The 12,779-nt window shown below is 46.5% G+C and overlaps 2 protein-coding genes across 2 annotated transcripts in view; both read left to right on the top strand.

Annotated features, from left to right (window-relative positions):
- Positions 1–11,039, top strand: part of LOC105512495 — a 20,794-nt gene extending 9,755 nt beyond the window's left edge. The window contains exons 2-6 of the mRNA XM_011942958.1: positions 7,379–7,629; positions 9,367–9,506; positions 9,928–10,099; positions 10,230–10,365; positions 10,568–11,039. Coding sequence (XP_011798348.1) covers positions 7,379–7,629; positions 9,367–9,506; positions 9,928–10,099; positions 10,230–10,365; positions 10,568–11,039 — 1,171 coding nt within the window. The remainder of the gene's footprint in view (positions 1–7,378; positions 7,630–9,366; positions 9,507–9,927; positions 10,100–10,229; positions 10,366–10,567) is intronic.
- The window catches only part of EEF1A1 (eukaryotic translation elongation factor 1 alpha 1), a 7,354-nt gene continuing 3,123 nt past the window's right edge, over positions 8,549–12,779 (top strand). The window contains exons 1-6 of the mRNA XM_011942959.1: positions 8,549–10,236; positions 11,174–11,347; positions 11,717–11,896; positions 12,013–12,309; positions 12,393–12,543; positions 12,630–12,778. Of these exons, the coding sequence (XP_011798349.1) occupies positions 11,204–11,347; positions 11,717–11,896; positions 12,013–12,309; positions 12,393–12,543; positions 12,630–12,778 (921 nt within the window). The 5' untranslated portion in view covers positions 8,549–10,236; positions 11,174–11,203. The remainder of the gene's footprint in view (positions 10,237–11,173; positions 11,348–11,716; positions 11,897–12,012; positions 12,310–12,392; positions 12,544–12,629; position 12,779) is intronic.

The raw sequence follows: 12,779 nt of genomic DNA on the forward strand, positions 1-12,779 counted from the left end.
AGCTTGAGCCCAGGGGTTTGAGATAAGCCTGGGCAACAGAGGGAGAGCCCGTCTATACAAAAAATTTAAAAATTAGCCAGGTGTGTTGGCACATGCCTGTAGTCTGGGCTACTCTTGGAGGCTGAGGTGGGAGGATTGCTTGAAGCTCGGGAGGTCAAGGCTGCAATAAGCTATGATTGTGTCATTGCACTCCAGCCTTGGTGACAGAATAAAACTCTGTCTCAAAAAAACAAACCAGGGCCGGGTGTGATGGCACATGCCTGCAGTCCCAGCTACTAGGGAGGCTGAGACAGGAGAATTGCTTGAACCTGGAAGAGGGAGATTGCAGTGAGCCAAGATTGCACCACTGCACTCCTGCCTGGGTGACAGAGCAAGACTCTGTCTCAAAAACAAAAACAAAAGCCATGGTATCTGCTATGGTCTGAATGTTGATGACCCTCCAAATTTCATAAGTTGGAATGTAATAGGTATTATAGTAGTAAGAGGTAGGGCTTTTGGGAAGTGATTAAGTCATGAGAGCTCTATCCTTTAATAAATGCCTGTCTTAAAGAAGCCTGAGTCTGAGGGTATCCCCTTGACTTTTCTGCCATGTGGTAATGCAACTGAAAGGCACAATCTTTGAAGCAGAGAGCAAGCCCTCACCAGACACAGAATCTGCTAGTGCGTTAATCTTGAACTTCCCAGGCTCCAGAACTGTAACAAATTTCTGTTATTTATAAGTTACCTAGTCTAAGGTATTTTGTAATAGCAGCCCAAGAGAACTAAAACAGCATCTTTTATTCTCTTTTTTTAAAAAATAGAATAGGCCAGCGCGGTGGCTCACGTCTGTAATCCCAGGACTTTGGGAGGCTGAGGTGAGTGGATCACGAGGTCAGGAGATCAAGACCATCCTGGCCAACATAGTGAAACCCCGTCTCTACTAAAAATACAAAAAAATTAACTGGGCTCGGCGGTGCACGCCTCGAGTCCCAGCTGCTTGGGAGGCTGAGGCAGGAGAATTGCTTGAACCCAGGAGGTAGAGGTGCAGTGAGCCGAGGTTACGCCACTGCATTCCAGCCTGGGCGACAGAGCTAGATTCCGTCTCCAGAAAAACAGGAAAAAAGGGAAGACAGAGTTTCGCCATGTCACCCAGGCTGGTCTTGAACTCCTGGACTCAACTAATCTGCCTGCCTCAGCCTCCCAAAGTTCTGGGATCCACCATGCCCAGCGAACAGCATCTTTAAGATTCTGAAAATGCAGGTTATAGGAAAATTAATAAGGAAACCTGAAATGCAGGAATATTAAACATAGAACTCAAGGCAAGGTCATTATGGCATTTTCTTTGTAAAGAAAGTTCATTCTATAATAAGACGCTAGTTAATGAGGAATCTCAAATAACAAAAAATTAAATAACATATAAATCAAAGAACAATTAAAATTTACTGAGTGCTTACTATGTGTCCAGCACTGGGTTAAGTAGTATTTTATATTGATTGTCTCATTTAATCCCTACCACGAGCCTATGGGGTAGATATTATTTATTATTATCATCACTTTATAGATACGAAAACTGAGGCCAGTGAGATGAAATCACTGAGGTAATTCAGTGGTTAAATCAGTGAGGTAAATGCTAAACATGCTACCTCTGGTTGTGGTCGAGCCAACAGAGATATGAGTGAAAATGTTCTAACTTCAGAGCTTCTTTGCTCTTAAAGTAATATGTAGTAAACACAATGGATTGAAACAAACAAAAAAGAACAAACGAAAAACTTCCTGCAAATTGCTTTTCTAACTTGGTACAAAGAAATCTTGCTCAGCACTTGAAATACTTTTCTTATCTAATTTTTCACAGCAGTCTTACGGAATAGTTATTATTATCTCCTTTCTACAGACACAGGATCTGAAACTTAAACAGACCAAATACCTTGCCCAGAGCCACATGTTCAGCAAGTGGTGGACACAAGACTTGGATCCAGGCTGGTCTGTTTCCAGAGACTCAGCGTTCTTCACAGGCTCCTTGAAGGCCTTGGTGAATGCCCCCAGACAGATCTATCTTGCTGTTACTGTCTTGTAGGAGTAAACTCTTTCTCCCACTTTCTTTCCTAGAGCAGTCACCTCTGTAGCCTCCCACCTTCACAGCCTACTTTCACCGGCTTATGCCCACAGTTCATACCAACCCCAGGTGAAACTTTCTGTCCTTTGAGAAGCTTTCCCTGCTGCTGTCCTCCAAACCCAGGTAAGACTATCTGCCCTCTGGGAAGCTTTGCTTGCTGCTGTCCTCATCCCCTCCCTGAGTCTGGATCAGTCCTGAGTGCTCAAAAGCACCCTAGGCATACTTAGTTCCAGGACTCATGCTCTCCTGGAATTACCTGTTTACTATTTGTCTTCCTTCCCCTACGTCTCCAGGGCTCTGCCACATACACTATGCAGCAGAGATTGTTTTTTGTCTCCTAGTGCCTAGCTCAGTGCCTGGCATAGAACAGATGCTCAATAAATGTTTGATGGATAGATGAATAAAGACTGACTTCAGAAGTCCTGAGCAATTACCATCATCTTTTTTTTTCAGACATGAGGGTCTCACTCTGCTGCCCAGGTGGCAATAATCATATTTCACTGCAGCCTCAAACTCCTGGCCTTAAGCAATCCTCCCACCTCAGCCTCCTGAGTAGCTGGAATTAGTGGCACAAGCTGCCATGCCCAGCACCAACATATACTGAATGTCATAATTCAAAAGTCTTTGCCACTTACAGAACACACACATTGTCACATGTGTGTATAACACCTGTATAGATTGGTGAATCTATAGTTCTAATACTTAAATGAAATTGAAGTATTTGTAGAGTAAATTTCTCTACATTTTAAACAGATTTTTGCCTTTTTTATTTTTTTGTCTTTTTTTTTCTTCCTTTTTTGTGGAGAACAGGGTCTCACTATATTGCCCAGGTAGGTCTCAAACTTCCAGGCTCAAACTATCCTCCCACCTCTGCCTCCCTGAGAGCTGGGATTACAGGCGTGAGCCACCATGCCCAGCCAGATCCTTGCTTTTTAAAAGAGTTGACTGGGCGCGGTGGCTCACGCCTGTAATCCCAGCACTTTGGGAGGCCAAAGCGGGCAGATTTCCTGAGGTCAGGAGTTTGAGAACAGCCTGAGCAACATGGCAAAACTCCGTCTCTACTAAAAATACAAAAATTAGCCAGGCGTGGTGGCGTGTGCTCATAATCCCAGCTACTCCGGAGGCTGAGGCAAGAGAATTGTTTGAACCCAGGAGGCAGAGGTTGCAGTGAGCCAAGATCATGCCACTGCACTCCAGCCTGGGCGACAGAACAAGACTTTCAAAAAAATAAAAAAAAAAACAAAAGCGCTAATGATTATTTTCTAAGTATAATGAGCTCTGACATTTGTAAAAATGGTTTGCATCATCTGGTCCATTATCTTACTTAATCTTTATGATCAGTTCTATGAAATAGATGTTAGATTATTTTACTATGAAATAATGAGCTCAGGCTAGGTGCGGTGGCTCATGCCTATAATCCCAGCAATGTGGGAGGCTGAGGAGGGCAGATCCTGAGGTCAGGAGTTCAAGACCAGCCTGGCCAACATAGTGAAACCTCGTCTCTACTAAAAATACAAAAAAAAAAAAAATTTAGCCTGCTGTGGTGGTAGGCGCCTGTAATCTCAGCGGCTTGGGAGGTTAAGACAGAAGAATCACTTGAACTCAGGAAGCAGAGGTTGCAGTGACCAGAGATGGCACCACTGCATTCCAGCCTGGGTGACAGTGTGAGACTCCATCTCAAAAAATAAAAATAAAAAAAAGAAATAATGAGCTCAAGTGTGATTTATTCAAGATCACTCTGATAAAGAAATTATGTGGGGCTATGAATATATTCCAGCTTGTCTCTTAGTCAAGGGCTCTATTAACTATATCACCTATGAAGACAAGGAAATACTGAAAATTGATATTATTTATAAAATATGGATTCACAAATGAATACTGAGTGAGGGGGCCCTGCTACTGGCCTTACAACTGCTGGGCTCTGCTCAGGAACCCTAATCTGGTCCAGAGTGAGCAGTATGGTCTCAGCCCAGCCTTTCACAAGTCTTCAAGCCTTCAGGCTTTCTTTTAACCAAGATGAGTGATAAACCCATACTTGTCAGAAGTGAAGTTTGATGGGTCAAAATTGAAGAAAACTAACACTGTCGAAAAAAATACTCTTTCTTCCAAGGAAACTATCCAGCAGGAGACAGAGGGTGTTCAAACATCATATAATGGGGGCTGGGTATGGTGGCTCATGCCTGTAATCTTTGGGAGGCTGAGGTGGATGGATCACCTGAGGTCAGGAGGTCGAGACCACCCTGGCCAACATGGCTAAGTCCTGTCTCTACTAAAAATACAAAAATTAGCCAGGTGTGGTGGCACGTGCCTGTAGTCACAGCTACTCGGGAGCCTGAGGCAGGAGAATCACTTGAACCCGAGAGGCGGAGGTTGCAGTGAGCTGAGATTGGGACACTGCACTCCAGCCTGGGTGACAGAATGAGACTCCGTCTCAAACAAACAAACAAACAAAAAAAGAATCAGGCATGGTGGCACACGCCTGTAATCCCAGCTACTCGTAAGTCTGAGGCAGGTGAATCACCTGAACTCGGGAGGCGGAGGTTGTAGTGAGCCGAGATCATGCCACTGTACTCCAGCCTGGGTGACAGAACAAGACTCCGTCACAAAACAAAACAAAACAAAACAAAGCAGAACACCAAAAATCTTCCCATTGGTGCATAAATTCCACATGGCAGATGCTACCAATAATCTAACCATTGATGACCTGTGTGTGTATAGTCTTTGCACGTCCTACAGGAAAAGCCAATTTTAACCTTCTATGAGTGTCTCTATTGCTTCATAATCTTTTTTTTTTTTTTTGAGACAGAGTCTCGCTCTGTCACCCAGGCTGGAGTGCAGTGGCGCGATCTCGGCTCACTGCAAGCTCCCCTTCCCGGGTTTACGCCATTCTCCTGCCTCAGCCTCCCGAGTAGCTGAGACTACAGGCGCCCGCCCCCTCGCTGGGCTAGTTTTTTGTATTTTTTTAGTAGAGATGGGGTTTCACCTTGTTAGCCAGGATGGTCTCGATCTCCTGACCTCGTGATCCGCCCGTCTCGGCCTCCCAAAGTGCTGGGATTACAGACTTGAGCCACCGCGCCCGGCCTTCTTCATAATCTTCATGAAGTTGCATGCTTTTGCAGCTTCTCACAGTTTATTTTCATTTCTAATGTAGCAATAAAATAATATACTTACTAAAAATAATAGTGAGAGAAGAAAATCATTGCCTTCATACCAAGTAAGACAGCACTTATCATGGTAGGCATTGGCTTTGCAATTATGAGAGCAGTAGTAGAAATAGCTTTAGTTTCCTCAATTTTCCTGGAGTAGTCTTCAGACTTTCTTTAAACTGCTAAAATGAGAGTAATATTTCATTGTATAACCTCTGTATAATTTCTTACCATGTACATGTATTACCTATGTAAAAATGCTTACAATTACAAAGATACCAATGAGTTTATTTTCTCTACTGACTCAAGTTGGTGTCACAGGCATACCAATTAAGGACAGGCGTTCTCCAAAAAGCCTATAGAAACACTGTCTTTTGTACTAATAAAAAGCTCCCGTGTTTTTTCATGTCATTGCATATTAGAACTGTGACATAGCTGTTAAGTAGGAACAAAGAGGCGACCTATTTCACAGATGTACTCAGAACTGCTGGGCTGTCACAGGTCTAAGCAGAAGAGTGAGGACTAAATCCCTAATTTTCTGACACTGATGCCACTGATATTTTCATTATACCAGGCTGCCTTGACCTGCTGGTAAGGGTTAGGACTAGCTCTCTGATCAGATTACCCTGGTTCCAATCCTGATCTGCTGGGCCCTCAGGTATCCACGAAAAAAGATCACCAAGCTGTATTAGGTGAAAAAAGCAAGGTGGCACATTGTATTTTACCATTTTGTGCAAAAAAAAGGTAAAACTTTAAAAAAGAATATATGTCTATATTTGCTTATTATGCATAAACTGTCTGTTGCCCATTGCTGCTCCATCTATACAATGTGGGTGGTAGGATTACAATAAATATTGTAAATATTAGAACAGTGCCTGTCACACTAAAGCGCCATTTTATTTGGATTCTCAGTCCAAGTAGTTCCTTGGCTTAATCATATTCTAAAATACCCCTTTAAATATATATATACACACACACACATATATATACACACACACACACATATATATATAGTTTTTTCTGAGATGGAGTCTTACTTTGTTACCCAGGCTGGAGTGCAGTCGCAAGATTTCTGCTCACTGCAACCTCCTCCTCCCGGGTTCAAGCGATTCTCCTGCCTCAGCCTCCCATGTAGCTGTGATTACAGGTGCATACCACCATGCCTGGTTAATTTTTGTATTTTTAGTAGAGACGGGAGTCTCACCATGTTAGCCAGGCTGGTCTCGAACTCTTACCTCAGGTGATCCGCCTGCTTCAGCCTCCCAAAGTGCTGGGATTACAGGCGTGAGCCATCACACCTGGCTATCATCTTTTCTTCAGAGGTAGATATAGCAGATAAAAAGATTTAAAAATCATTTTCACGTGGCAAGCCATGGCAAAAATGTAACTACTTAAGGCTGCTTTAAATTAGGCTAATAGCAGAGTGATTAGACTATATTGAAAGCTCGGTGAATCACAATTATGTACCTCAAAGAAGGATTCTTGTTTGCCTTATTACTATGTAAATAACTGAAATATTTGTTTATCTTCCTAAAAGGGGTCATGTAGATGTTTACTTACAATGTATTTTAAGTTTGTCACTCTAAATGGTTATGAGTAAGCGAGACCGTCCTGGCTAACACGGTGAAACCCCGTCTCTACTAAAAATACAAAAAATTAGCCGGCCGTGGTGGCGGGCGCCTGTAGTCCCAGCTACTCGGGAGGCTGAGGCAGGTGAATGGCGTGAACCCGGGAGGGGGAGCTTGCAGTGAGCCGAGATCGCACCACTGCACTCCAGCCTGGGCGACAGAGCAAGACCCCGTCCCCAGAAAAAAAAAAAAAGAAAGAAAGAAAAACCTTCAACAAATATCACATTAGATTATAACCCCAAAACATATTTACGAGCCTCAACATCGTTACTGTTACCGCTTTAACATTTAAGACAGTAAAAAGCATAATGGATCTCCCGTACGGTGCGGGGAATCCGTTATGATTATGTTAAAAACATAGGGTCTGGGGAAAAAGGGATTTAAAATAAGAAGGAAAAAAAATACTTGAGACTTAAAAAGTCTTTGTGAGGCCAGCTCACGGTGACAAAAACCGACCCTCACCCCGGGCCACGTGAGGTTTTCTGCCTCCTCCCTGGCCTTTCCTTCCGCAGTCAGAAGGCGGAAGAAAAGCGACCTCAAGGTGGGGCGAGAGACAGGGCGGACCCTGGCGACCTGACGCTGGGGAGGCTCGAGTGGCGGATCCATACCGCTCAGCTGTTCGCAGCGGGACCCCGCCGACCCGCAGGTGACCCAGCGCTGGAGAAACGCCAGCGATGTGGCCTGGCGAGCTGGCGCGGGGCAAGGACCACCCGCGTCCGCCCTGCCGCCCCAGCCTCCCTCCCTAGGAAGCCGGGCGCGCCGGGTGAGCGCGGGGCTTCCCCGGGACCGGCGTTCCAGTCCCTCTCCAGCTTCCGGCCCACCCCGGCCGGACTGAGAGCAGAAATGTGATCTCCGCCCTGAGAAAATGCTCGTGGCCAGCGGCTACCCCTAACGCACAATAATATGGCTCCGATGGGCTCAAAGGTATTGGTTTTTTGTTTTGTTTTGAGACAAGGTCTCACTCGGTCACCCAGGCTGGCGTGCAATTGCGTGATCTTGGCTCACTGCAACCTCCGCTTCCCAGGCTCAAGCGATTCGCCTGCCTCAGCCTCCCGAGTAGCTGGGATTACAGGCGTGCGCCACCACGCCCGGCTAATTTTGTATTTTTAGTAGAGACAAGGTTTCACTATGTTGGCCAGGCTAGTCTCGAACTCCTGGCCTCAAGTTATACGTCCGCCTTGGCCTCGCAAGGTGCTGGTATTATAGGCATGAGCCACCTCGCCCGGTCCAGTGTTGGTTCTTAAACGCAAGAATTGAGATCTCCCATCACCTAATGAAAGTCTGGGCCACTATCGCAACATTCAGAACACCCAGTCGGTGTTGCGCAATAGGTTACTAAGGTATAAATCAAGGATGCATGTAATTTTGCCATTCCTTGCGTGATATTTTAAAAAACATTCTCTGTACGGTATTTATAAAGCGTTTACTATTATCCGCAATCACAGGGGCTTGAGAAAAAACTTTTGACTGTGGCTGGGCTCCGTGGCTCACAACTGTAATCCCAGCACTATGGGAGACTGAGGCGGGTGGATCACTTGAGGTCAGCAGTTCGAGACCAACCTGGCCAACATGGTGAAACTACGTCTCTTCTAAAAATACAAAAATTTGTGGGGCGCGCTTGTAGCCCCAGCTACTCGGGAGACTGAGGCAGGAGAATAGCTTGAACCTGGGAGGCAGAGCTTGCAGTGAGCCGAGATATTGCCACTGCACCCCAGCCTGGGCAACAGAGCAGGACTCTGTCCGGAAAAAAAAAAAAAGGAGGAAAAAAAAGTGGACTGTGAAAACCGAATGGACTAGAAAAACTTTATACTACAAAGATACAGAAACCAAGAAAGCACCATACGCGTTTGCCTTTAACTGCTTCCCAACTTGTTTTCCTCTTTCAATTTGATTGTGGGTTCCTCTCCAGAAGGAACTCCACAGTACTTAGCGTTGGCCACATAGTAGGTTCTCAAATACTTGTTAATAAATAAGTTTGTTCGAGAAGCTGGGCAGTAATATTCTACAGCTGGAAGAAGAAACATAATGATCTAGTAATTAGCTCATTAAAAAATAAACGTTCTTCATTCCTCAGAGGAGCATTTCCCAAGGCCTGTCTTAATAGCCATCCAAAACGGCCAAGCTCATCCAATCTTGCCCTAGATTTAAGCTAAAATGCAGTTACAATCTATAGGATGACAGAAAAATAAAGCACTTATTTAAATATAATAGGCACTTATTTAAATAGGAGAAACTGTGACTTCATAGCAAGTGTTGGGGTTAGGAAACTGGGTGGATAAACTTGCTGATGCTGCAGATCTTAGTCTCTACATGAGATCACGTGGAAAATCTGAATTTGAAAGCTTTTTAGGTTCCTTATGTTTGCAATCAAATGACTGTACACCTTTTAATTTAAAAAGTACCATGAGGCACACACACACTCGCAGGAACTTTTTGGCGTAACAAAACTAGAATTAGATCTAAAACTAACTGTAGGACTGAGTCTGTTCTAAACTGAAAGCCTGGACATCTGGAGTACCAGGGGGAGATGACGTGTTACGGACTTTGATAAAAGCAGCTGGCTTTGAATGGAAGGAGCCAAGAGGCCAGCACAGGAGCGGATTCGTCGAGCTCACGGCCATCGAGCCTAACCTCTCGCAGGTCCGTGAGCCGTTAAGGAGTCTCCCAGTCCAGACCCTTAGCCCCAAGCCCCTCGGGGTCCCCGGGCCTGGTACTCCTTGCCACACGGGATGGGGGCGGAAGCCGGGGCGGAGGAGGAGCCAACCCGGGGCTGGGCTGAAACCGGCAGAGGAAGACGCTCTAGGGATTTGTCGCGGACTAGCGAGATGGCGAGGCTGATTGAGGGGCGAAGGTACACCCTAATCTCAACACAACCTTTGGGGCTAAGCCAGCAATGGTAGAGGAAAGATTCTGGACGTCCCTTCCAGGCCGCCACCTCGTCGCCTCCTCCCTCCCCCTCCCCCTCCCCCGCCCCGGCCGGAGCTGAGAGTAATTCATACAAAAGGACTCGCCCCTGCCTTGGGGAATCCCAGGGACCGTCGTTAAACTCCCACTAACCTAGAACCCAGAGATCGCTGCGTTTCCGCCCCCTCACCCGCCCGCTCTCGTCATCACCAAGGTGGAGAAGAGCATGCGTGAGGCTCCGGTGCCCGTCAGTGGGCAGAGCGCACATCACCCACAGTCCCCGAGAAGTTGGGGGGAGGGGTCGGCAATTGAACCGGTGCCTAGAGAAGGTGGCGCGGGGTAAACTGGGAAAGTGATGTCGTGTACTGGCTCCGCCCTTTTCCCCGAGGGTGGGGGAGAACCGTATATAAGTGCTGTAGTCGCTGTGAACGTTCTTTTTCGCAACGGGTTTGCCGCCAGAACAGAGGTACGTACCGTATGTGGCTCCCGCGGGCCTGGCCTCTTTACGGGCTATGGCCCTCCCTTGCCTTTCATTACTTCCATGCCCCTGGCCGCCGTACGTGATTCTTGATCCCGAGCTTCGGGTTGGAAGTGGGTGGGAGAGGTCGAGGCCTTGCACTTAAGGAGTCTCTTTGCCTCGTGCTTGAGTCGAGGCCTGGCTTGGGCTCTGGGGCTGCCGCGTGCGAATTTGGTAGCACCTTTGCGCCTGCCTCGCTGCATTCACTAAGTCTCTAGCTATTTAAAATTTTTGATGACCAGCTGCGACTCCTTCTTTCTTTCTTATAAATGCGGACCAGGATCTGCACACTAGTATTTGGGTTTTGGGGGCCGCGGGCTGCGACGGGTTTCGTGCGTCCCAGCGCACATGTTCGGCGAGGCGGGGCCTGCGAGCGCGGCCACCGAGAGTGGGACGGGGGGAGTCTCAAGCTGGCCGTCCTGTTCTGCTGCCTGGCCTCGCGCCGCGGTGTGTCGCCCCGCCCTGGTCGGCAAGCCTGGCCCCGTCGGCACCAGTTGCGTGAGCGGAAAGATGGCCGCTTCCCGGCCCTGCCGCAGGGAGCTCAAAATGGAGGACGCGGCACCCGGGAGAGCGGGCGGGTGAGTCACCCACACAAAGGAAAAGGGCCTTTCCGTCCTCGGCCGCCGCTTCATGTGACCCCACGGAGTACCGGGCGCCGTCCAGGCACCTCGATTAGTTCTCCGAGCTTTTGGAGTACGTCTTCCTTAGGTTTGGGGGAGGGGTTTTGTGTGGTGGAGTTTCCCCACACTTAGTGGGTGGAGACTGAAGAGTTAGGCCAGCTTGGCTCTCGATGTAATTCTCCTTGGAATTTGCCCTTTTCGAATTTGGATCTTGGCTTATTCTCAGGCCTCAGACAGTGGTTCAAAGTTTTTTTCTCCCATTTCAGGTGTCGTGAAAACTACCCCTAAAAGCCAAAATGGGAAAGGAAAAGACTCATATCAACATTGTCGTCATTGGACACGTAGATTCGGGCAAGTCCACCACTACTGGCCATCTGATCTACAAATGCGGTGGCATCGACAAAAGAACCATTGAAAAATTTGAGAAGGAGGCTGCTGAGGTATGTTTAGTATCAGAAAGGGAAAGATAAACTAAAATGAGTTTTACCAGCAGAATCATTAAGTGGTGGTGATTTCCCCAGAGCTAATGAGTGGTTTAGATCTGACCCTACTTATGAAATCAGTTTGCTTTTGGTTACTTCTGTAATCGTATTGCTAGTGAGTAGTTTAGATTTGGATGTTAATAGTTAAGATCCTACTTTAAAAAGTTTGCTTTTTGGTTGCTTCTGTAACCCTATGTAAGTGACTAAAATCACTTAGGACTTGCAGTTATAAAGTGGAAACTGTGTGCCAATTAAGGGCTAGGGGCAAAGAAATTGAAGCTGGAGTTTGTGTTTTAGTAACCAAGTAACGACTCTTAATCCTTACAGATGGGAAAGGGCTCCTTCAAGTATGCCTGGGTCTTGGATAAACTGAAAGCTGAGCGGGAACGTGGTATCACCATTGATATCTCCTTGTGGAAATTTGAGACTAGCAAGTATTATGTGACTATCATTGACGCCCCAGGACACAGAGACTTCATCAAAAACATGATTACAGGGACATCTCAGGTTGGTAGGATTAATAATCCTAGGTTTTGTGGGGTTTTTCCCCCGAAATTCCTGTCTTGTGCATTGGTTTTGTCCTTTGGAGAGTTGACAGGGATATGTCTTTGCTTTCTTTAAAGGCTGACTGTGCTGTCCTAATTGTTGCTGCTGGTGTTGGTGAATTTGAAGCTGGTATCTCCAAGAATGGGCAGACCCGAGAGCATGCTCTTCTGGCTTACACACTGGGTGTGAAACAACTAATTGTTGGTGTTAACAAAATGGATTCCACTGAGCCACCCTACAGCCAGAAGAGATACGAGGAAATTGTTAAGGAAGTCAGCACTTACATTAAGAAAATTGGCTACAACCCCGACACAGTAGCATTTGTGCCAATTTCTGGTTGGAATGGTGACAACATGCTGGAGCCAAGTGCTAACGTAAGTGGCTTTCAAGACCGTTGTTAAAAAGCTCTGGGAATGGCGATTTCATGCTTACACAAATTGGCATGGTTGTGTTTCAGATGCCTTGGTTCAAGGGATGGAAGGTCACCCGTAAGGATGGCAATGCCAGTGGAACCACGCTGCTTGAGGCTCTGGACTGCATCCTGCCACCAACTCGTCCAACTGACAAGCCCTTGCGCCTGCCTCTCCAGGATGTCTACAAAATTGGTGGTAAGTTGGCTGTCAACAAAGTTGAATTTGAGTTGGTAGAGTACTATCTTTTTCATAGGTATTTAGTATGCTGTAAATATTTTTAGGTATTGGTACTGTTCCTGTTGGCCGAGTGGAGACTGGTGTTCTCAAACCCGGTATGGTGGTCACCTTTGCTCCAGTCAACGTAACAACTGAAGTAAAATCTGTCGAAATGCACCATGAAGCTTTGAGTGAAGCTCTTCCTGGGGACAATG

The sequence above is a fragment of the Colobus angolensis genome, unplaced genomic scaffold (assembly GCF_000951035.1).
Source record: "Colobus angolensis palliatus isolate OR3802 unplaced genomic scaffold, Cang.pa_1.0 Scaffold213, whole genome shotgun sequence".
Lineage (NCBI taxonomy): Eukaryota > Metazoa > Chordata > Mammalia > Primates > Cercopithecidae > Colobus > Colobus angolensis.